Raw genomic sequence first — 26945 nt, forward strand, 5'->3', positions numbered from 1 at the left:
GGGAAATTGTGAGGAAGTGAGATTGTCTATCTTTCGACCTGTGGTGGGTCCTGACTTTCTTTTGGGCCTCTTGAATGGTCTTATCAGTCCAGATGGCTACAACTGCATTGGGTCTGCAGTGTAGAGTTTCTAATAGCAGAAGTCAGTCGGCTTCAGAGCCGAATGTATGGATGACTGCCTTATCTGCAGCTAAGGGAAATGGAGAGGGCTTCTGTGAAAGGTTGCTTTTGTGTTGGATGTGACTAGGGAGGAATTTGTAACATGTGATCCATGGTCTCGTCTTATCAGACAAAGGACACCTGAATGCAGAAATAAATGCAGTATCGAACACGAAGCAAAGGGCAAAGTGACAAACCATCTATTCTTAAAGAAGTGACAAGATGAGATGACTTGGGGTATCACGAAAGGCAGCAGGAAAACCATCAAAAATACAATCCCACCAGAACAAGCTGTAAAATCCAATTTCATCGACATTATAGAAATTAAAGGGACTTTTATGTTTGCGTTTGTGTGCAAGAAAATGTGTGCATGGGTCACTTCATTCGTTTAAGTGGCGTCATTAAAGCCTACAGTATAGATTTCATTTTTCATGATTTGATCCCTTTAAAATATAATCTAAAATGGCAAAAAATACAAAATAAAAAAACAGTATATAAAAACAGCAACAAAAATATTAATAAATTAAAAATAATTGAATTTTTGTTTCAATAAATAAATAAACAATAAACTGATAATTATTTAAATAAAACAATTATTTAATTAAATTGTTTAAATGCTAAATAAATAGTAATAAAACCAATCAACATTTAAATGAAATAAATATTTTGAATAATTGTTTAAATAAATACATATTATCATTTAAATAAATAAATGCGTTTAAAAATGTAAACAAATAAATAACAATAAAACAGTAAAAAACACAAATAAATAAATAATGATTGAAATTAAACAAATAAACCTTTAAATAAAACACATTTAAATAAAAATGTAATTGAAATAAATACATAAATAATATACAAATAAACACTAAAATAAATTAACACACGCACACACACACACACACTGAAATGTGTGAAAAAGTCCACAGTGTATTGTCCTTTAAAATACACCTGCGGAACAGTCAAATAAACTCCCTGAGGACAAAATGTCCAAAATGAGACTAACACTCAACTGGTAGAGCTGTGCAACGCAATCCCTGTGGACCATTTGAGATTGTCTTTTAAAATTAGAGAGCCTCTATGCACGATATGGTCTTTGTGCATGTGAGTGAACCTGTATTCAATGCAGCATGATGTAAAATGAAACTGAGATGCCCCAGATTACCTCTCATAGTCTGGTCGATTCATTCATTGGGACCTGGCTGTTGGCTTGCCCGCCTTTTGCTCGGGAAAGCCTAATGAAGTATGAATGGGACCAAATGGGTTATATGTAAATCTGTGCCTTCCAGCTAAATTTTACACCAATTACAGATGTCAAAAATAGTTTGCACGTACAACCAACATTTTGTCAATTTCTTTCTCGCTTCATCTAAAACCGTCCTCTCAGTGATAGCTGATAGTCTCAGCGTTTAATTCCGTCCATGCAGCAAAACCAATGAAACGTCAAATTAAGACAGTCGGTGTATGGCCAGTGGCATCGATTGGACAATTACACGACAGACCATGATCCTTTCTGAAAGTTACATCATTCTGGTGTTATTATTACAAATCTCTGCTTTTATCCTTTAGCTTCCATGGTTTGAAACCTTATCTTAGAAACGGTGATGTGAAATAGCAACAGTTTAATAATAAAATCAAATAAAATTGACCTCACCAAGGTGTTCTAAAAACACACAGCAATAAGATACAAAAGGTTATAGGTTAAAATCAACAAGTTTTAATGAGACAATTCTGTGCACTTTTGGATTTTTACCAGTTCAGCAGAAGATGTTTTCACGAAAAACTGTTCATTTATTTCATTTTTTTCTAAATCGGCCTTTGCACTCAAGTGGGTCTTTTATATAAATCTTTTAATCTTACAAAAATCTGACATACCTGTTGAGCCGACATCAAATCTAAATGTAAATTGAAAAAATAAATAATTATGCCACACAAACGATAACATCTTAGGCGATTTAGCCTGGTGAGAATTCACACGGCATGTCAAAGAACCCATTTACCTTGGACCCTTTTATTCTGCCTATTACGGGACCCTGCCACCGATTCAGTGTACTGTCATTAAACACAGACGCCCTTGGGTGAGATTCTAATCAAGTGTGAAAGAAACAGTTAAGTGTGTGCGAAACACACATTTTTTATTTTCCATGTCCATGACCAAAGGCTGGACCATCATAGCTCATTCTCTCTAAGATCTTCCACATGCCCTTGGGGATTTTTTTCTGACCCGGTTATCTGAAATCACACATAATTGTGTGTACACTTCTCTAACACACATGCTGGATACTAATACAGAGCTTTGTGAACACAATGTGTATTGTATAGAAAATCTTCATTGAATAAATAATGAAATAAATAAATGTATTTGTCAACAACGAGACGTCCCATTTTGGTTTCTGCATCAAATTAAATTTAAAAGTGATTTTATATACACTGAAATCATATTAAATGCAAGTAAAGTGTCTACTTTAATGTTTCAAATAATGTTTGCGAAAATAAAATGTCAAAATGTGACACATTATTCTTACCTGCACTTATTAAAATATATAAAAAAGGAAAAGTGTTCGTTCTAAATTGTATTATATTTTAAATGATTAAAAACTTCTTGCTGACAAACGGGTAAAACCTAGTGGTTTGAAGAATAGTGGTAAATATTTAAAATTACAATTAATTAGTTTTTGGATTAATTAATCTAACAATTCTACTTAAATTGAGTCTTTTAATGTCATCTAATAATTCTTGTTCCAAATATATCTTACACTGAATGACATTTTAGTGGGTGTCTTCTGTAATTAAACTTTTTTGTTGTTGTTGTTAAAAAAGCTGTATTAATCTTTTAACCGTTTTCATGCTTGAAAACTCCTTTTTGTCTTTGACCAATATAGGTTAAATTAAAATTAAACTTAGACTTCTAGCTCAAAAACAATGAACAAGCACCAAAGGAAAAAACGAAAGAAAATTAACAATTAATAATAATAATGATTATTATTAATATTTCTAAAATGATTTAGCAATATGTCTACACAGCCATTGCAACAATTGATTTTTTATTACTGCATGTTACTTCACCAATTGCACATTGCATGAAAGAAGTCAAACTGCACTTTGATACCAGTCTAAGTCTATTCCCAAGTCTCTCACAAACTGATTGATCTCCATTGCTTCAAACCAGGTTTGCTCTGTTATAACAAGCTTCTCAGCCACACAAATAATCTACAAGCACAACGGCCTACTGTGTGACCGACAACCTGTGACATACCAATAGCAGTTGGCCTAGTGCGAGTGAGTTGTGAAGAAACCTTGATGAGAGTTAACTAAATATTTTCATTCCATATCTCCCCTCCAGTCACGCTGTTAGCGATAAATTGGCACTGTTGGAGCTCCTGTTGGTTTCTATAAAAATCATGGAAAGTTTGCCGGTCTGTTCAAATCTACCTCATTCTGTGTGCTGCATCTATAGAGACTGTACGAGTTGGTAAAGCATGTAATTAGCTCTGTCTGGACTGCTACAATACCCACAGAGCTTATTGCAGTGTCACATGTACTTGAGGCCTATTTCAGACACCACAGGCAAACCGCTGCCCAAGTCTCTAGCCTAACTTTGCCCTGGTCTTCAAATACACTGGTATTAATAGAAAAATGGAAAAACAACTGGAAACCAAAAATTACCTATATTCAAAATTTAAAGGTTATATTTAACATTTAAAAGCAATTTATTTTTATTTATTTTTAGATTGCCTGCTGACAATGTGCTGTGCTTAAGAGGTTGATGGTAAGACCCTCTCAGAAAAGCATCATGAAATTCATAAAGATGGCAAAAAATTATTTGAATACTTTTTTTTTTTTTACAGAGAAAATTTATAATTATTATTATATTATTTAATATAGGGTTTTTTCAGACCTTTTTAAGAACAAGGAATGAACATTTAAGGAACAAAATGTGTTGTATAGCAACATTTAGAAATACAAACAAATTACAAAGACAACAAATAACAAAGTTTGGAAATACAACTTCCAACCAATCTCCATTATTTCTTAAATCATTTTACAAAAAAAATAATTAAATAAAATATATGGAAATAACTTTTACTGATCACATTGGAAAAAAGTGACGTTCTTCCTCTATACTGTTCTCTTGTTTTCCAATGCAAATGTTGAAAGATTTTACTTGAGCAAAAAGTCTTGTTTCTGTGAAATTTATCAAAATTAAACCATTGACAGACATTTTTGTATAATTTAACAGAAAACTTCATATACTTCAAATCTTCTTTTTACATCAAGTAAATGTATCCTGATTTAAGGATGTTTAGATATTTGTATTGGTCAAAACAAGACAAAATACTGAGGAAGATATTTTTAGCCATGTGTGCAACATTTAATGCCATGGTTTTACAATTTTAAGACTTTCTGCTCTGATTTAATTCCTTAATTTGAGGAAGGTGAATCAAAACTTTTCGAGACCCTTTTAAGACCTGCAGAAACCTTGTATTTAAAAATATGTTATTAAATAGCATTTACTTATATTTTAAAACTGCACAACAATACGAAGAAAATAAACAGACAAGGCATCTTTCTTGAATTGTATACAACAGCAGTCTGATTAACAAAACAATGACTCTTATGAACAGATTCTTCAATGAACCAATCAAAAAGAATCAGTAGTCACAATTATGTAGTTAAATATACACATACAAAATGTTCAATATTTTTAAAATGTTACCAAAAAAAGAAAATCCTAATAGTTACATTTTCCCCATCCTTAACGGACAAAACTGAGAAGAAAATGAAAAAAAAAATAAATAGATGTACTATACAAAACATTGAATCTCTTGAACATATTTCAAAGATTCAGTGCAATGCATCATGCAGATTTGCTACTGCAAATGCACTGACTAGTTCTTGCTCAAACGAGATTATGATACCAGCTTGGTGCCTTGCATCCCATCATATTCATAAAATCCTGTGCACCATGACTACCGGATATTATGCAATAGCCATCCAATTAGATTTGAGCTGATGATTTCAGCCAGCTCTCGCCATTATCGTACAATATGCGTTGCACGTTGTGTGGGTGTGCTGTCAGACGCGGAGACTCATTATGCCTTCGCTCCTTTCCCTAAAGCTCTCTCAATCTCCAGCTCCATCTTTCTTTGTTAACTACCCTAAATCAGGCAGGCTAGGAACCCAGCAGCGACATACCTGCAGTGCACTTCCTCAACTTCCTCCCAATATCTTTCTCTTTCTCAGATGAGAAGACACTTCCATCCATCAGAGCTGTCAAGCGAGTGGGCCTCTAGGCGCGGGAGCCCTGTGTGGGACTCGCCTCATTTCCCTGCTCTGATTAGCCTGGTTCGGCACTAACACTCCCCGCCTCCCCGGCTTCCTCCTCTCAAGGTGTGTGCGTCTGTGTGCTTTGTACCGCAATAAAGAGCTGTGGGACTTTAGAAACAGTATGAGATTTTCGTTTTTGCATGGTCTATAAACTACGGGGGCCCTATCCAAAGCAAAATGTGACGCTTATTGTGACATTGCTTATTTGTAGATGCGTGACTGTATTGCAGTTGATCTCATTCTATTCTTCATTTTTAAATGTTTACATCTGGTATTAACATCCATCTCAGATGATTGGATGTTAAATTGCTATTTCATATTCCCAAAAGTAAAAGATGCACCATAAGGTTACATACTTTTGTTCCTGAATATACAAACATCTGCATTGCATGTTTGTTTTTCCTTTAAAGCCATTAAAGCTCTATTTAGAGCGATATTTGCGATATGAAGCCTTAAAAAAAAGCTATCACTTTCTACCGAATGTGGTTTGACTGACTAGATCACAAAAAACCCAGTTTGGACCCAGTTTAAACCTGTATTTAATGCTCTAAATTGGATTTTAAAGGGACAGTTCACCCAAAAAAGAAAATTCTGTCATCATTTACTAACCCTCAAGTTGTTCGAAAGTGTCTTTCTTCTGATGAACAACCTTAAAAATATTTTCATTTTTGGGTGAACTATCCCTTTAAAGGGGTCATATGATGTTGCTAAAAAGAGGGAAAAATTGAAATCGCATCATATGACCCTTTTAATACCGGGTATACATGGTATGCCATTCATAAATAAATATTATAAATAATATATTATAAAATAAAGATTTATCCAAATAGAAATATATAAACAAAAAATAACTAAATTATGATTTTTTTTAAAATTTATTATAATTCATTAATTTATAATTTAATAATATGATAAATATAAAATGTATAAATAATTCTGACATGTATACGTAAACAACAACAAAAGAGTAAGCACTTTACAATAAGGTTCAGTGCTTTAACATTAATGCATTACATTGTAGGTATCATGACAAAATGAAAAATACTCTTGCAGCATTTGTTAACCTAGGTTAAATGTTAATTTCTATAAAAAGAAATAGATTTTTAACAATTCAAATGTTTTATGAACAAACATGAATTTACAATAGACAATGGTATATTTAAAAATGAACAATAACCTAGATTAAAAGCAATAATTCACCCAAAAACATCTTCTTTTATGTTCAACATAAGAAAGAAACTCATACAGGTTTGGAATGACATGAGGGTGAGTAAATGATGACAAAATTAAAATTTTTGGGTGAACTATCCCTTTAATAAGTTCATGACACCTTCTACAAAATGTTACCACCAATAATTAAAAAAAAAACATGAAAACTACAAAAGTGTGTTACTGTGCCGGTTGTGCTCGAGGACACTTGAGTCCCAGCGGACCCTGTGAGCCTCTGCTTGCTGAATCATTTGGCGCGTCTGCTCTCAGGAACAGCCTGGCCTAGTTGCAGCTGTACTCTTAAGTAGGCTACACTGCCCGGCCTGGCACCCCAATAACCTACAACTCCTTCAGTGCATCCCCCACAGTCCTTCTTGTTTTACTTCTTTCACTGTAACTAAAAAAGCCCTGGTAAGATGTGTAACTGTGTATGTACAGCATGTGCTGTGTGTACATAATCAGCAGTGGGAGAACCTACTGTGTGGATAGTGAGAGATCCTGTTACAGTATCAACACACTCTGGCCGCCTCAGGGAGCCTAGCCATGTGTGCTTACAACAGAAAGGAAAAACTCACAACACTATCCATCATACGGACAGGTACATAATTTACAATACATTTATTTAAACTAAGGTCAGCTGCTGGTTGTCACTGCAGTCTAGTTTGATAGCATAATGTTAAGCAAACAGCTATAAGGAAAATCAAAGCAGTGTGGCACTTTTAACTCTTTGATGCATGGAATAAATTAAAAGCCAATCTTTATTATGATATATTTTAAGAAAGTTACACATATGTCCATTGCAATAAATTGTGATATAATATAATTTACTGATATAAAAGCAACTTTTCCAGAGGTACGCGGTGTATTGGCAAAGCCGGAATCGCCAAAGCTAAGCAACTGATGCAACAGCATGATTGCCAAAAGCTGATTCATGCCTATAAATAGTTCATATTATTCATACCATCAATATGGTTCTTATGATGCACTACTATGACATTTTAACAATTGTCATAATTGTGATCTGCAGATGGTGTTGTATTCGACATTATTACTGCATGCAGGCTCCATATGGCACAACAAACTGACAAATGTATGGGGTTTTCCATGCAAGAAGTTATGCATTATTATTTTTATTAGTCTTGTTTTGTCATGATCTTGAACTTTTCAAATCACTTAGCATAACAAAAGTTGTTTTCTTGAGATCTTATTCAGAGCAAACTTATTTGATTTTTATAGAATATGTATAATATCTTACATCATTTATTCATTTATTTGAAAAGGCTAAATATTAATTCAAATAAGTCACGCAAATTCATTTGACATTTATTTAAATTCAAAATTTAGTTAAGACAAAACAAATAATAGAAACTCAGTCAAGGAGATGCATCTAAATTACACTGTATAAATATATAAGTGATTTAGAGATCTACACTTTTTATTTATAATATTTAGATATATTTAGGAGGGATAACATAATAGCAATAAACTATGAATTCATATTGATTGATTCCACTAAACTGGCCACAATTAGGATGAATAATGAAAATGTTCATGTATGAAAATATTAAATAACTCCATTAATACTTAAATCTTACTCAAGAGGTCCCAATTTAAATTTTTTCATATCATAAATTACTGTCCACAAAGCCCTCATTTATGACATCAATTAATCAATCAATGGTCACAATTTCTTTTTTTTGACAAATATTTTTTTACCTCAAAACTGTTTAGATCGAATAAACATCAGATATGTCAATGTCAAAAAAAAAAAAAGATTAATAACAGCAGAACTATTAAAAAATCATGAGTAAACATCTTTTGTTATGCTGAGAACAAGTGATCTTGATTGAGAGAAATCAAGATAATCACAATGCATAGCTTCTTAGGGGGCTATACTAACTTTTGCTTTTCTATGTAATGACACTACAAAGTCAGATAGACTACAACACCAAACTAATGCGTTTTTCCTGTAATTGATGTTGAGAGAAAATGCTTTCATACAATTTGCAGAGAAAGCTGAAAAACACATTAACCAACTGTTGTCTCGCTTATACAGTTATAATGCAATATTTCTTCAGTGTTTATCAGACTTCTGACAAAGCGAAATGCGACCGCTTTCTCAAGTGCTAACGTTCCAAATCGATAAACGGCACTGGTGTGCTCTCATTCCTGAAATATTTCCACCACTTTCTAGGTCTACATATGCCGCGCTCTCCAATCACTCTGGGCATTGCAACCCAGATACATTTGCTGCTTTAAACAAGTGTTGCAGAGGGACTGTACACCCCATCAAAGGTGAAAATGAGGAGTTAAACTTCTGCTACACCTAGACATGAAATTTCACAGTTATGAGGAGTGGGGAAAGGAGGAGGAGGACGACACAGTTATGCAATGCCCAAAATGAAAACATAATACAATTTCAAATGCCAACATGATAGCTGGTTTATGGATCTGCAAAACGACCCCGGAGTGTGCGGCATATTTCTGAGCTGACACATAAAGACGGCCCACGGAGCAACACCTGCTGCTGCCAACTGGGCAAGAGCTGTCAAATGAGGAATATTTCCCATCACGTACACACTACAACAGCAGGACCGCGAAAAGTTAATACAGGCGAGAAACAGAGGCCTCGACTTAGACTGGTTAACTTTAAATGTGTGCTAAACACTGCTGTTATTCAGCTACACCACTTTAGGGAAACCGAGATGCAATGTTACATGTGTATATGCAAACTGCATCAATTTTAATAGCATACTATCATATAAATGGCCTGAAAGCTAACATTTGTGACTAAAAGCCATAAAACTCATTTTGATTTGTGCTTGAAAAAGTGAATATGTGACTATTCTGCACAACTAGCGACACCAAATAATTGCATAAACTACATTTTTAAAAAGTGCAATTGATATGGGGTTTTGATTGGTTGTTATGCAGTTCTGAGTAGTTTTTATGTTGCTAAGGTGCAACAAATGTGTTTTGGGTGGTTTCCAGGGTGTTGCTATGCAGTTGCTATGGGGTTCTGAGTGGCTATTTTACTATGTGGCTGCTAAGGTGTTCTGGGTGATTGCCAGGGTGTTGCTATGCAGTTGATTAAGGGGTTCTGAGTAGTTCTGATGTTGCTAAGTTGCTACAAATGTGTTCTAGGTGGTATCCAGGGCGTTGCCATGCAGTTGCTATGGGGTTCTGAGTGGCTATTTTACTATGTGGCTGCTAAGGTGTTCTGGGTGGTTGCCAGGGTGTTGCTATACAGTTGAAAATGGATCTGTGTAGTTCTTATGTTACTATGTGGCTGCAAAGGTGTTCTGGGTGTTTGTCAGGGTGTTGCTATGTAGTTGAAAAACAGTTCTGTGTAGTTTTTATGTTGCTATGTGCCTGCTAAGGTGTTCTGGGCGGTTGACAGAGTGTTGCTATGCAATTAATAAAGAGTTTTGAGTAGTTTTTATGTTGCTATGTGGCTACTAATGTGTTCTGGGTGGTTGCCAGGGTGTCGCTATGGAGTTCTGAGTAGTTATGTTACTATGTGGCTGCTAAGGTGTTCTGGGTGGTTGCCAGGATGTTGCTATGCAATTAATAAAGGGTTCTGTGTAGTTCTTATGCTACTATGTGGCTGTTAAGGTGTTCTGGGTGGTTGCCAGCGTGTTGCTATGCAAATAATAAAGGGTTCAGAGTAGTTCTTATGTTACTATGTGGCTGCTAGAGTGTTCAGAGTAGTTGCTAGGGTGTTGCTAGGAGACCAAAGTCAAAAGACACAATCTCTATTATATCCAGAGACCAGGTCATGAAAATCTTCTTAAGATAGAAGTTAAGAAATTTCTTAAGATAAATTCTAAGAAAGTGAAATCTGAAAACATGTTAAGAAAAAAAAAAAAAACCTAAGAACATTTCTAAGAATGGCTGCCTAGACATGGTTTGGGTTGCCACAGCATTTAGATGCAATCCTACGATTGGTTTAGTCGTATCTGCACATTAACTAGTGTTCTAACATTGAACAAAATCTCTCACTTCACCTTTATGCTGTGAAAGAGAAAATCAGCCACCATTGTAAAGAAGCATCCTCGCAGAAGAGCTCCTGACCTCATGAATTACAGCACTAGATATTATGAAGATAGTAAGAAGGTCACATATAGTTCAGACTCAGAGACTGGGAAAAAAGGGAAATATAAAACTCAACCATGTAAAAACAAGTTCACAATGTCATTATAACATATCTTAAATCATATTTAAAGCTGAAACCCAATCTGGGCACAGTTTTACTACGTTTTACTAGTGATATATTATGAATTGTACATTTTTTCAGCTGTTCTTTCTCACCACCTGGGGGCCTTCCTTTGAAGATAACAGCAATGAAAACATGTCTGAAATATAGCATCAATCAGCTTGTCAAGTGTTAAGTATTTTTCTGTAATTGAGCATACGGATGCAACTGACTCATACGCAGTTATGAGCGACATAAAGCTGACTTTTCTTTGTTCACAGTCCATCAATGAATCACTTAATATGCACACTCACACATTTACAAACAAACCTACTGCTGGAATACGCAAATCCAGTCAGAAAGAGCTTACGTGATACTGTTGACTCAGTGAAATGTACCAGAGTCCTACACATTTGGCAGGAGGGCAAACAATGCATTGCCACACACAGACGCAAGCTTATTTAAACGCCTCTCATGCACACTCAATTGTTTTTAACATAAGAGATGCACTTCCACAAGTTTCTTGAAAAGCCTTTTAAAAGGTTACACATTGTCACATCTACAAATTGAATTTAGTATTTTATTATCATAGTTATAGCTTCAATGGGTGCCAAGCAACCATGGCCAAATAGACAAAGCTTATTTTGAAGAGTCAAATAGACAAAGCTTATTTTGAAGAGTCATCTTATATGAAGATTTTTCAACAATTTCATTTTTGAAGCTATTTGATAAAGGTTTTATTTCATGTCTGAACCTTGCACCCTTTATGCCAAAAAGGCAAGCCCTGCATCTGTATCAAAACCTAATTTACATCCAAGCCGTACACATATGCAGTTGCTCATTTCAGAGATGAGCAAAAATTTTCTTGAGCTCATCCAAATGTCATGAATCTATTATATAAGGCTTTTTCTTTTACTTAAATATTTACTGTTTTCATATAATTGTACTACATATACATATAAAATTTTAACTTTTGTTTTTAAAGAAGTCTCTTATGCTCATCTAAGCCGTATTTATTTGACCAAATATACAGAAAAAACAGTAATACTGTGAAATATTATTACAACTTAAAATAATGATTTTCTATTTTTATATAGTTTAAAATTTAAGTTATTTCTGTGATGCAAAGCTAAATTTTCATCAGCCATTACTCCAGTCTTCACTACTGGAAACAGTAGTGTGTATATATATATATATATATATATATATGCATACACACACACATTTCTGTCATTTCATCACTTTTTTCAGGTTTCTTAATGAATAAAAGAACAGCATTTATTCAAAAGAGTATTTACTATCGCTTTTTATTAATTTAACACATCTTTGCTAAATAAAAGTTTTTAATATTTTTCAAAAAAATAAAAAATAAAAATAAATACTGACCCCAAACTTTTGAACGGTTGTGTGTATTGTTTCAAAAGATTTCTATTTTGAATAAATGCTGTTTAACATATAAATTACATTTTAAAATATATTAAAATATAAAAGTGTTGTTTTAAATTGCAATAATATTTCACAATATTAGTGTTTTTCTGTTTTTTATTTTATATCAAATAAATGCAGCCTTGATGAGCATAAGAAACTTCATTAAAAACATTCAAACTTACTGATCCCAATCTTTTGAATGGCAGTGTATATATATTTTTTTTATTATTTACATTAATTTATATTATCATAATACATTAAATATATTTATCTTAATTATATAAATTAATATATTTTAAATATTTTCCTTGATGAGAGAAACTTCATTAAAAACATTCAAACTTACTGATCCCAATCTTTTGAATGGCAGTGTATATATATTTTTTTTTATTATTTACATTAATTTATATTATCATAATACATTAAATATATTTATCTTAATTATATAAATTAATATATTTTAAATATTTTACATATTACAATTGTATAAAAACTTAAATGTTTTATTTCATCTATACATTATAAAAATATATATTTTATCAAAAATTTAAGGGAACACTGGAATTTTGCCAACTTGTACAATAACTCTTCCAAAAGTGTAAAAGAAAAGGAAGTACTGCACAGTCCCTAATGAAACACCATTAGCTTGCAGGTTCCTCTCCAGTCAGGCAGTGGTAATCGAGTTGGACATCTGACTAAACGAGAGGAAACAACGGAAGGTGTCAGAACAGCTGGACTGTGATTCCCACAGCAATGGAGGGAGTGGAACTGAAAGTCCTAATGATGACATTTTGTGCAATGCTGCAATCATTTAATGAGCTTTTTTTCCTCATCTGCACCCACATCACTCTGTGTCCTGTAATACTCAGCAGTGAATTTTTACTGCAGTGGCATATGCAGGGACAAAGATGCATTGATAAATGGGCAGTGAATGCCGGAATGTTTGATATGTTGATATATTTGTGAATTACGGCTTTTATGAACATAAAGCCGATGCTGGAGATAGAATGATGGTTTGGTTAATGATTTCCAGAGTGGATAATGCAAGGTGAAGATCCCTTAGCAACAGAGAGAGTGGGTGTATGAAAAAGAGAGTGGAAAAGGACCAGGGAGGCAGGGAAATGGATATAAAGCGAGCGAGAAAACAAATACAGTGTGTGAAAGAGAGAATGCCGAGCTGCTCAGACTTCACACAATACTTTTGTGCTGCTTTTGATGGAGCTCAGCTTTGCTGATTCACATTTTTTCACACCTCACATTGTTTAACTGATCATCCTGCTCAGGAATTTTTCAAAAGTAGAAAACTGGGTGTTTGAGGAGCTTTAATGATCAGTTTGAGACTGAGCTATTGGGGCTATATCTCGGTAACTATAAGGTTTTGAGTGAAAAGTCCAATTCAGTGTTACTTTAGTGACATTAATAATAGCTTCTGTCGATATTTTGAATTGGATTTAATTTTTTCTGTCTACACTTTAATTTTAGTTTTAGTAATTTTGCTATGTGTTTTGTCATTTTTATTAGCTTTAGTTTTCTTTAAATATGTCTAAAGGGTTTATTTATTTTAAATTATAATTAGAAATATAATTAAATCCTAATTTTTCATGGTTGTAGTTTTAACGAACTATAATAGTAACATTAATGATAGTTTTTGTTAATATTTTGAATTAGACTTTAATTATATATTTTCTGTCTTCACTTTAATTTTAGTTTTAGTAACTTTGCTAGTGTTTTTGTCATTTTTATTAGCTTTTGTGTTCTTTAAATGTGTCAAAAGCGTCTCATTTATTTTAAATTTAGTTTATTCAGCTTTAGTTATTGTAGTTAAACTTAACAAAAATGAGCTTAAATAAAATAAGTTTTGGCTGTTTTATATTTTATTTTCATTTTTTCAGTTAATATTTGTCTTATTTCAAGTAACAAAGTAATGTTTTTCATGGTTGTAGTTTTATTTAACAACAATAACTCTAGCCCAATTACACAAATGTATTTTCTAGTAGTAATTTCTTTATATAGCTTTTAAACAATATCAAAAATCTTCTGAAATTAGAATTCTGAATTAATCAAATTGCAAAAAATCTAACTAAATTCTTACACTATGTTTTATGCCAAAACAATGTTTTATAATGGTACGGTTTACATTTTGCTGAAAAGCCTATCATAACAGCCATTTAAAAGTCAGGATCCCATTCTGACAAATTACATGAACTTTTTTTTGACAACATGCCCAAAAACCAACTGGAAATTTTTTTCCTGTTTAACAAATAAAGATGTTCAAAAGATTTTTTAGATTCTTTTTTTAGCCAAGTTTTAGGTCTGTATAGTTAGCCTAAGAAATATTTACTGGACTATAAATTGTGACAACAAGCCCCAGTCTTCCTGATAGCTTGGCTTTTGGGTAGAATAAAGTAATAACACGGTGTGTGCAAGGTGAGCTGTTAAAGCATCTTAAAAGTGAAATGAAAGACTCCCAAAATATGAATCTCTCTTCCAAGTGGTCTCAGGGCAATTCTCACAAGAGCCTCTCACTATGAAGCGGGCGGCAGGATGGTAAATTGCATTGTGGGAGTTGGTATTAGGTGATGACACCAGAGGTTAAGACTCTCAAATCCCCGGCCCATCAATGCCAGACTGTGAAAAGTCACAGACTACAAGCCCCTGCTGATCTTGCATTTATGTATGTGTGTGTGTGTGTGTGTGTGTGTGTGTGTATTACATACTTATATATATTTATATATATATTACTTTATTTATTTTTAAATCATTTTGTGCATTCATTACATAATCTTAAGTGAAAATTAATAAAATATCCAATATATAATATGTATTACTGAATTTGTGTATATTCTATTTGTTTACAATAAAAACGAAATGTTAAATTAAAAAAGCAAATATTGCAATTTATAGTAAATACTTATCTAAAAAATAATAAGCAAAAAGTTAAAAAAAACAACAGTATATTTAATTACTTTATTTTTTACTACTTGTGTGTATTCATTATACAATATATACTGAAATGAAATCTCCAATATATATGTATTACTATTTTTTTTGCATATTCTATTTACTTACTATAAAAATGGGCATAATTAAGATAAATACACAAAACTATATAAATAATCAAATAACTAAAAAACAACAAGTATATTTAATTATTTTAGTTAATTATTTATTTGTTAATACTTTTGTGCATTCATTATATAATATGTACAGAAAGTACATTTATTTCCAATCTATTATGTATTGCCGAATGTATGCACATATTCAGTTAATTTACTATAAGAACAAAATATTTGCAATTAAAATTAAAATGCATATAAATAGATACATACATACACTGGCAACACATTTAGTATAATATAATGAATGACATGACCACATCAGTCAGTACAGGTGTAAATCTATTGTTGTGGCTTCATGGGTGCTGTACCTGCGCTGGCATGTTGTGGTTTTACAACCACAAAAGTTGAGTCCAGCTCAGGTCATTTGCCAATCACAAGCCCAACGCCCTTTCTTCCCATCATTTCCTCTCAAGCATGTGATCTTTCATCCCTAAAGGAGATGAACATGCAGTTGTTTTCAACTATACAGGTATTCAACGGCAGGGTTTAAGATGGTTTAGATCCTACCTGTCCGATCGCTACCACTTTGTTCATTTAAATGGGGACTTGTTTTGCTGTCAGTGCACCCACAAACCCCTCTGCCACCCACCTTCATCTTAACAAGTCAGCCTAATTGTTTGTTTCCTTCTGGCTTCTGTCGAATGAAAGACGCTATATTATTTTGCCAGTTTCTGTGGACTCTCCCCTTCTCTACAGGGATTGCCAGCAAAACAGTAATTAGTAGGACTCTGAGAAAAAGAACAGGAGGCCTTTTGAAAACTGTTAATTACAACTTTGTGAGCATGACAAAAGGGCAGACACGGTATACAACACAGACACTGATGCCACCAGAGCAAGAGACATTTGAATCACAATATTCACCACTACACGTGCATTCTCAATAAAGACTACAAAAGATTTCCGGATGTGAATATGGACAGATTGAATTCATCTAAATGAGGACTGTAGGCAGAAATAAAATGACATATTCTAATTACATTTTTTGTATTACTATTATTCAGTGTTTAAATCTGCCACAATGACATATTGTCTTTGAATAATCTCATCTAGGCACTTTTTTCAACACAAATTGATATGTGATTAAGTATTAATTAATCACAATATCATGCAATTCAATTTAATTTTAAACGACTGACAGGCCTAACCCAAATATTTCAATACGCTGCTCCTGAAAGCATTTCAGTGCAATGCCACGAACACAACTGAGCAATCCAGTGCACGTTTGATATAATTTTTCCTTGTCATTCCAGATGGTCATCATGTCAAACAGCTCCAGGCTGTAACGCTGTGATTCACAATCACCGTCAGAGGAAATTACAGGAATGACTCATCAGCTATATTACAAGAAATATTCTGAAAGCAATTATTATAAAACCTTGCACTGCAAATACAACTGAATATTTAAAATTACTTGAGATTTCTGTTTTTTAAATGCTAAAACAAAACATTAGCCCAAGAACAATGTGTTTTTGTAGTTAAAAATACTGCCTGTTTCCTGTCTTTCCGCCAAAAAAAATCATCTCCACTAATCAATAGCATCCTGCTTTCAAACCCTGTTCAAAGGAAAAAAATCACTGCTCTTCCGAACACAACCCAGAATTCAACCCATCTGAACACAAGAATCAAGCCAAACAAATTTTAAAACTCGTGTATTACTGAGGCATTACACAATTCTATCTTCTGGTTTGCCTGGCTCATTTCACATTGAGTAAAACGTGACTTTACTTACACATTCTCAAAGAATATGCACAGTTAACAGCAACAAATTAGACCTTGTAGTACACACAGACTGCCTTAAAGGGATAGTTCACCAAAAAATACAAATTACTCACCCTCATGTCGTTTCAAACCTGTATGACTTCCTTTCTTCTGTGGAACACAAAAGAAGAATTTTGGTCCATACAATGGAAGTCAATGGAAGTCAATGCTGTTTGTGTTTGTTCCACAAAAGAATAAAAGCCACACAGCTTTGGAATGACATGAAGGTGTGTAAATGATGACATTATTTTCATTTTTGGGTGAACTCTTCCTTTAAGGACGCATAATATGCCTGTACATTGCATCACAAGTGAAGTAGGGACATGTTTGCTGAATTCCAATAGCATATGTGACATACAAAATTACGCATGGGAAGATTCCCGAGAAGAATGCGGGAAACACTCATTAGCACACATGGATGAGATGGAATCTGACGATCATAAATAATCAAAAACCATAGACATATATCCAAGTTTAAAAGAAAAACGGCAATACAAATCTCCTAGTTCTACACTAGTTGCTTTCCAATTTTAAGATTTCTATTTTAGGTGGATGTGAAACCCAAGAAAAAATAAATAAAAAATGTCTCACCATGTGCCTATGTACACTCATACACAGCCTTTGGGGTTCATCCAGTGCAGAGCCTGAAATAGCCTGGAAAGACGAGGCCACAGAGATGCCCCGATGCTTTAATATGCAGCTTATGACAACAAAGTAATTCATTTACTTCCCACAGAGCGACGTCTTACTAATGGCACCTCTGTCAAAGTCTGTTTTAATGGAATTAACTTCGCCGAATCAGAGACTGAAAATGAAGGCAAAACTGTAACAGTCATCTGAATAATGCAAAGCTTGGAGGAATGTAAAATAAATGACGCATGGGGCTTGCAGAACTTCTGGGCATGTTTTAAAGATTATATGAAACATTAAACCATGGTTTCAATGGAAATAAACTATTTTGTAAATGGCAAATGCAACAACTGCGTCTCGTTTCTACTATGCCACGTAATATCTACTTGTTCGATCCGAAATTCCTGACCATTCTTGACTGCTGACATTAAAGTCTCAATGAAATCAAAATAAGAGTTCTGTGCTATAAAGCCCATGTCTATTAGCTTTGAGGACACACACACTCATATAAACTACATATATACACATAAACTGGACCTCCTAATTATTAATATCCCCGTATGAGGGACCCCGCTCCTCAAAAAGTAAATATAAATGTTATTTAAATATAATGTTTTAATATGCTTTAAATACAATGTTATTTACTAAATTAAACAACTGGCTTTATATTATAACAATATACTGAACCTGAAGTGTCAGGAAAATTTTTACTTTGTATTTTTTTTCGACCCATACTTAAATGTTATATCCATAAAAATCTCTGCCAATGCATACCAATACATGATTCAACAGGAAATGTATCCACATCAGAAAGTAAATTGAATTCAGTGGGTCTTTAAACAAAACTGAGCAGAATTTAACAATATAAACACATTTAACTTCCTCTTCTCATCTCAACACAGGTCAACACTGCAGAGAATCATCAGGACATCATTCTCAACTCAAAGTTATCCACACTACAAACACTCCTTATGTCTACAGAAAGAAAAGAAAAGAAGCAAACAAATACTGCGACCGCTCAAGGCTTTTGTTGCTCATGGAAAGAACACATGCAACTTCTGAACAGCCTTGTAATTATGCAGTTATGATGTAGACTGCATCAACACATCTGAAAGGATTACGCAACTTTAATGTCAAAAGGCAGTCAAGGACGCAAGAACTCAGTCTACCATGAAAGCGTCCTTTTGAAATCAGTGTTCCTGCAGCTTGCAGTGCCAGACTTCAAATAGATTGGATTTAGCAAAATAATCTTACATGTCAATATGGAGAATCTGCAACCAGCTACATGCTCTACTGGCGTACAGAGACTGAAACGTGACTGCAGAAGACAAGAACTGTGGCATGCAAACGTGAACTGCAGTGCCTTTGGGAATGTCTAAAGATCTCCATTAAAGATGGTGTTCATAATGGATGAAGCAGTATCAGGTTGATCTTAGAAATTAGGTATGGGTTATGATGTTGTCTAAAATCCGTCACTGCCCACTGCATTTCATTTATTGTTTTTTAAACATTCCTCCACAGCAATTATGTTTTTAAGTAAACTATATGGCAAGTTTTAAAAACTCATCTTGAGACCTCTGCATTAGTTTCTGTTTCATTGCACTCCTTCTAGCTGTGCCTTATGTAAAAGCCTTCTAAGAAACAAAGTTCATAGTATAAAAATAAATGACCACAATAGTGCAAAATATCAGATTCAAAACTATGTAAATCAGCCCAAGTAATAGTGCAGTGCCTCCATGTCACTATGATTGGCTGATTATTCTGTCTGTGGGATAATACTGGGATAAAATCATATTTGCAAATGGTCCACGACCAGTCAAAAAAAATTGATGAAATAATTACAAATTAAACACTTAAACAACAAATAAACATCTCATGTTGGATGATGCCTAAAACTGAATTAACTTAAAATTACTAGGGATGAGTATTACCTTTGAGATTACCTTTGTTGTCATCTAACGCTCACTTAAAGTTAGTCTACAAAAACACTATAAATTGTGGTTTACTGTGGTTTTTAGAGTATTTAAAACAATTTATTTAAATTTTTATTCTTTTATTTTTTATTTATTTAGACAAAAAAGTGTGAATTTTAATATCGGTCCAAATTGGCTATACCCAGACATAACATGAAAACAATGATCAGTATATGGACCAGAAATGGTGCATCATACATCATGGGGTATCATTGATTTATGAGTTAAATGCTCCCCACAGGCTGGTGTGGAGTGGGAGAAATCTGGCTGCAGCCATCATGAAGAGGAGTGTTGTAGAGAATCATGGCTGACAGTGTGTTCCACCGTTGGCCTGAGCTCAGCGTGGGCTCAGAATATACTCATCAGCCACCTGCTGGAGCAGCATTCCTACAGTCTAATCTTTCAGAGAGGTCAGGGGGCAGTACACCATGCACACTGACTAAGCAGACCCCATCAATACATCATGTAGTGGATGCCAGCATTTACTAAATGAAATCTTACAAAGAGTAATCCGCAGCCAATTAAAACTCAAACCAATATGTAACTAACAGAGCTGCATGGCAGGGCCTGATATCTGCAAATCAGGGACTGTCAGAATTGGAGATTCTGAACACAGATTTTTGACATTAAGGCAAGGTCAAGCTCAATCAGTGCAGCGTGGGAGGAATGATGTGAGATACAGACTACAGGATGAATCGTGACTAACACAAGCTTTGGCGTTTCATGATATGATGACTTCAAGATTCTGCTCTCATTTGACTATAGGATAACACAAATAACAATTTTTTTTATAATTTACTGACCCTCGTGTTGTTTCAAACCCACATGACTTTCTTGTAGGATTCGACATGTTTTTTGATTATTAAAATTTAATTAAAACATTAAAACGGAATCCAAGAAAACAGAATTTGGGAAAGAATAAATCAGAAACGTTTTGTTAATCTAATTTGGTATTTTAACATTTGGAAATGGATTTCATAGGGTGCTACAAAATAGAGCACGACCGATATGGGTTTTTTGGGGCCGATGCTGATACCGATATTTGGGGGTAAAAAAAAGACCAATATCGATATATCGGCCGATATTCTTTGTGTATATTATAGTACAGTACCAGTCAAAAGTTTGGACACTTTCCCATTCGTGTGTCCAAACATTTGACTGGTACTATATATAGAATACAGTATATACACAGGGCTTAATTTATGCCCGAACAAGCCGGATCCTGATCCGGCACCTCCGAATTTGTCCGAAATCTGATCCGGCACCTCATTTGACAGATACCCTCCTCACGCGCCAATGAAAGACGTTTGTGTTGACCTATAGCGTACATATATTGCATGAAAAAAACTTCTATTATGAGCAGGCTTGCCTAGTATCTACATTTGAAACAGCAAACTTGAGCGCGCAAAGAAATGCGACGTGGCTGCTCTCACAAACCCGAATGCATGGATCCAATACTAATACACATGCGTTTTCTTTCTCAGATGTTTACATTTAGTTAAGACAAAACCGACTGTGCTTACGAGGATAATCACCAGGACGGCCATTTTGACGTCATTTTTTGTGTGTATTTGGCCGGACAAACTAAGTAATTACACCATTTCAAGCATTTTATCTTCGTTATATGCTCTGTAAAAAAAATTTTCATATCGGCGGCGTATCAGCGACATATTCGCCGATACCGATATATCGGCGACAGGCTCATATCGGCTAAACGATATATCGGTCGTGCTCTACTACAAAAGCACCATAAAAATATCTTGTGCACTTTATTTCAAAGTCAGACTTCTGAATCAGTCTTTTCAATCAATCAGTTGATCTGGTTCACAAAACCGGTCTGAATAATTTGTTGTTTACGACTGATCTGGTTCTCAAGCATCAATTTACAATCCAGTCAAAAAATATATTATCATTCAATTCTGTGAATCCAGAAAAACAAATGTATCATGGCTTCAACAAAAACATTAACCAGCAGAACTATTTGCAGCATAATAATCAGATATAGATATATATTATGCAATTTCTGAAGGATCATGTGACACTGAAGAACTGCTGAAAATTTAGCTTTGACATCAAAGAAATAAATAACATTTTAAAATATATTTAATAAAAAATGGTTATTTTAAATTGTAAAATTATTTCACAATATTACTGCTTTTACTGTATTTTTGATCACATAAATGTAGCTTCGATGAGCATAAGACCCTTCTTTCTAAAATCTTACCGATATATATAACAGAAATGCTGTTGATAGATTTTGGAAATGACACATGGAAGAGGCAACACTTCAGTAAAGTAAGTTGGGCCTCCGGCTGTTCTCTTCACTGCATTTTAAATCTTCATAGTTGACTATTATTGTATTGCTCTGTCTGTCCTAAATCTGCCATACATCCAACATGATACATCAAAGACTTCACAAGCTTCACTGGAGCCAGCTGACCATCTGTTGCATTGGTATCGAGTTCAAAACACCCCGAAGCAACATTTCACAAGCACATTTAGGCGGAGAAACTACCTCTCACTTTTCAGCCGTCTTAGGGGACACATTTCCTGACTGACGTGTAGCCTATATGTGCTTGACAAGTAACAAGTGAAACGACTGCTGTCAGCAACTCATGAAAAACAAATTACACCAAAATCGAGGAGCGACATTAGCTATACATCAATAATAGATGTGGAGGGACAGCTTGTGCACCGAACGAAATTGAAGAGATGCAATATTTTGCGGGAGGCAACAAAACCCCTTCATATCAAGAACTAAAATTACATTTTCTTGGCTTATCTGGGACTCACAGTCTGCTCTTTTTGCGGCCCTTTCGGATTTCCACCTCCTACATAAGACACAAAACCCTATCAACAATTCTTCTTGCTCTTTTATCCTAATATTGGTGTCTTCACGCTAATTTTCTTCCAACTTTCTCATTCCACCGTCTCACCGCAAGTCATTTCTCTTCTTGTATCATTTTATTCACCTTTATCACCTCTCTCCTCCCAATTCCGACATTGTCATCTTTTCAATTTGTCCCTCCACATCTTTCGCTTTAACTTTGACTCTTTGTTCCACTCTGTCAGTTGCGTGTGTCGATAATCAACCCTGCTGGGTGGGCCACGGAAAATTGACCATAACCACTATTCAAGCAACTATACACTGTTGGACAGCCATTCTTGTATTCGAGAAGAGTAGGGAGCCGGGCATGAAAAGAACGAGGGTAAAGGGAGAAAATTAGATAATCATAGAGGAGAAACCCACATATATCAATCAATCAACAAATCAGCAATGCATAACAAGCTTGGACGTGCTCATATAAAAAGAGCTGTCTTACTGCTTCTAGTCTAGTATAAGGTCGAGATATAGGAGCTGATCACCAACCAGTGCTGCAATTACTACTGTATTCTGAAAGCTACTAAGAGCAACACCAATTTACTCCAAAATTGAACCTTCTAAGGCCATTTTGACACTGCGAAAAACACAAGAGGCCTTGCAGAAAATCTGCCAAAATCTCGGCATTGGAAAGGTGGCAGGTACAAAAAAAAGAAAAGAAACGAGACATGGAACAAAGCACTTTTTGGATCACATAATTTTTCATTACAATTTCTGCAATATAATAGTGGCCTTCCATCAAGGACAAACCCAAAATCTAAAAAAGATTAAATTTGTATGGAAAAGAGCATCCAGTACATTCTTCAATTACAATAAATGGAAACTGGAGCTTTAATGCATCTGTGTAAATGTAAAAGCACCATAAAAAAAATCAGTGACCCTCATTTTTTAGAAAACTAAAAAATTTAAATGAAATGAATTTTTTATAAAATAAATTAAAATGCACTTCAGTTAAAAAGTTTGGGTTTGGTAAGATTTTTTTTTTTTAATGTTTTTAAAATAATATTTTATACGCACCAAGGGTGCATTTATTTGATCAAAAAAGCTGTAAAATGCTAATATTGTGAAATATTATAACTGTTTTCTATTTTAATATAATTTTAAAAAGTAATTTATCACTGAGACAGCAAAGCTGAATTTCAGGCATCAGTTTTCAGTGTCACATGATCTGTCTAATATGCTGATTTAGTGCTCATCTTTTCTTATTACCATCAATGTTGACAATAGTTGCGCTTAATATTTTTGTAGAACACAGGATACATTTTTTTAAGATTCTTTGATGAATATATAATGTTCAAAAATTATGTTTATTTGCAATAGATTTTTTTTGTAACAATGTAAAAGTCTACTCTAACATTTGAAGTCATATACTTAGTTATACTAAGATTTTTGAACCTTAAAATCTTCTCCAATCATTGTAATTGCATGAAAAAGAACACCTGTTACATTCTCCAAAATTTCTTCTTTTGTGTTCTACAGACAAAATAAAGTTATATGAGTTTGTAATGACATGACGGTGAGTAAAAGATCATTTTCTGCAGCTAAAAAGCATTTGCATAAACAAAGAAAATCCTGCCCTAATGGGCATAAAGATGTATATTACCTGCTCTATTGCATATAAAAGGGGTATACTCTTTTGGTATACTCTCCAACTGTCCATCACATCAGATTTCCAGAGAAAGCACAGGCATGCCTGTGATAATGCAAAGTGTGTCAACTCCTAGATCTGCGTCATGAATAGCAAAGAGTGGAATTTTATTGTAGGAATCTTTATGGCTTGCTGGAATCTGACTCAACCATAAAGCAGACCTAGCCCAAACTGATCGCTCAATGCGTGGTTGTTAATCACATTCAGAAATGGATGGCAACCTTAAATGTTACTAATAAGGCTCCTTGATTATGTCATCAAAATAAGCCCCTCATGGCAGAAACCAAAATCGAGTTTCAACAGGTGGAGGGAAAAGGTACTGCGGCACACAGTGTGACGCCCTTCCCGTTGTGTTTGCACCTGTTACAGTGTCTAAATGAATAAGCAGTCTGAAAACAAACATCCTGCTGGGACTCACTCATGTCCTCCCACAGAAGTTATTTATCTCCCAGAGAAATAAATAAGTCAACAGTGCTGCAGAGAAGCAGACATCATTTATGAAGCTGGGATCATACACAATGTTACCAACCGAAGAGGTGCAGGGATCTGATTAAATAAAGATCCCAAAAGGGGGTTTTCACAGTGATGCCACATAAGAACCGATCTTGGTTGCACAAAGAACCGTTCGCCAAACAGTTTTTAAGAACCATTGTTTCTTTTGTGCAAAAAATGTTCTAGATGCTGGTAAAGTATTTTAAGAGTGCATGTTGGCAGCTATTATGAAACACACTTTCAATTGTGTTATCAAAAAAAGAAGGTAAGTAGGAGGTAGGTAGATGGGTAGAACAACTGCTGACTGACCTCAAAATAGGTTTGTGACTGAGTTCAGGTGCATTTCAATGCAACTGCATCATAAAACCAGCATGAATCAATGACAAAAAGTGCATGATTTGGTTAAATAAATAAAAAGCACGTTCTAAATATTCAGGTTGACTATTATTGAGACTAAAATAGGTAAAAGTTAATTTTAAGGTTAACCAGTTACATTACACGTACTTACTAAATTATGTATAATTACAAGAAACTAATCCTAAACGTAACCCTATAGTAAGTACATGTAGTTAATATTATTTATTTATGTAATTACACTATAACAACGCCATACACCTTACATAAAGTGTAACCCTAAAAAAAGTGTAAACATTTACCGCTTGCGTTTTTGCCACAAATGAGATGCTGATACGGCTGCAAAAGACCCCACAGCTCCGAATCGTTATTTATGGCCTGTTCCAGGGTCTCCACGGAAAACTTTGGCACTCCGTTCTCCTTCTCCACCAGCGCGCTCCTCTGCACCCGGCTGAACACCTCTCGGAACAGGCTCTCCATACAGGCGCTCAGGTAGATCGCCGCGTGCTCGTGGATGCGCAGGGCCACCCGGCTGTCCACCATCCACCCGAAGAACTTCCCGACGGAGAAGACGAGTCCGCATCTGGCAGACTTGCCCCGGCTGAACTTATCGCCCGTGTTCATGTTGTATAGCGACAGCGCGCTGAGCGCCGCAGTGATGCAGTTTACGGAGATGGTCCACGAGAGGACCATCTTGATGGCGCTCTGGATCTCGTGCTTGGTGCATCTGGCGTAACGCAGACTCAGGCGCTGCGCCTCCCGGGCGATCCTCACCAGCGCGCGGTTGACCAGCGCGGAGAGCTTGGCCAGGATCTCCCGCGACGCGTTCCCCACGCACAGCTCCTCGTCTTTGCGCAGCGCGCCTTCCACCTCTCCAAGACTCCACGGCACGTCCTCCTCCAGCTCGGGCAGTTTGGCGCACTGGCCCGAGCACTCCAGGATCTCCGTGTCTTCCGCCAGGACTGTGTTGACCGTGTCCAAACTGTTGTGTCTGCTGTGCATGGATTCAGTCAGATGCCAGCAGTTGCCCCCATGTGCATACGACAGATGCGTGTCCGAGCAACAGAGCGACACGCTGGACGACCTGAAGGAATCCGCCGCTCCACCATAACCGGAATCGAGCGTTAAATCCTCCAGCGTCTTTGCAGCTGTCTTACCCTTGCCTGCCATGCCTGCACCTCATAATGTTAGGCTTATGCCTGATATTTTAAAGAAACCCCAAAGCGCGTTCCTCTGGCGCGCCCTGTCCTCTGAGCAGTAAAGGAATGTATTGCCAACAAATTTCACGCGCAAACACAATCTACAAGCGCGCGCAGTGACAATTCGTTTAGTGTTTTGGTAAGTCACCAGAAAAAAAATATATCTCCAACGCGCGCCTCTGCTCCCAACTTTGGCTGCGTAATTCGAGAGCTCAGAACGCCTTCACCAACCACTGCATCATTCACTGCAAAACCACTCATCTGGGGAGGAGCTATGCAAATAAAGCACTCATAGGAGGAGGGGGCTATGTACATAAATCACTCTCAAGGAGGGAGGGACTATGCAAATTGAAATAACTTATGAACAAATCAACAGGCTCCAAAAGTATATGGGTGCCTTTTTCACTTTCAAAACGTAAAATCAGTCAGAAAAATAGTCTCATACTAGTAGCGTCTTTTAAATTTTAAAACGGTTATCCTTAAAAATCACATATATGAGCAAAATGCAGATTTTGATTGAAAAATATCAGTATCTGCATATTTGTACAAACGATTAATTAAATAGGCGACATG

At 35.2% G+C, this 26945-nt stretch overlaps 1 protein-coding gene across 1 annotated transcript in view; it reads right to left on the minus strand.

Annotated features, from left to right (window-relative positions):
- Positions 1 to 26602, minus strand: part of LOC107725623 (ankyrin repeat and BTB/POZ domain-containing protein BTBD11-A-like) — a 134370-nt gene extending 107768 nt beyond the window's left edge. Inside the window, exon 1 of the mRNA XM_016534953.1 lies at positions 25476 to 26602. Within this exon, the coding sequence (XP_016390439.1) occupies positions 25476 to 26343 (868 nt within the window). The 5' untranslated portion in view covers positions 26344 to 26602. The remainder of the gene's footprint in view (positions 1 to 25475) is intronic.
- Between the last annotated feature and the right edge of the window lie 343 nt (positions 26603 to 26945).

The sequence above is a fragment of the Sinocyclocheilus rhinocerous genome, unplaced genomic scaffold (genome assembly GCF_001515625.1).
Source record: "Sinocyclocheilus rhinocerous isolate Xijiao unplaced genomic scaffold, SAMN03320098_v1.1 scaffold153, whole genome shotgun sequence".
Taxonomy (NCBI): domain Eukaryota; kingdom Metazoa; phylum Chordata; class Actinopteri; order Cypriniformes; family Cyprinidae; genus Sinocyclocheilus; species Sinocyclocheilus rhinocerous.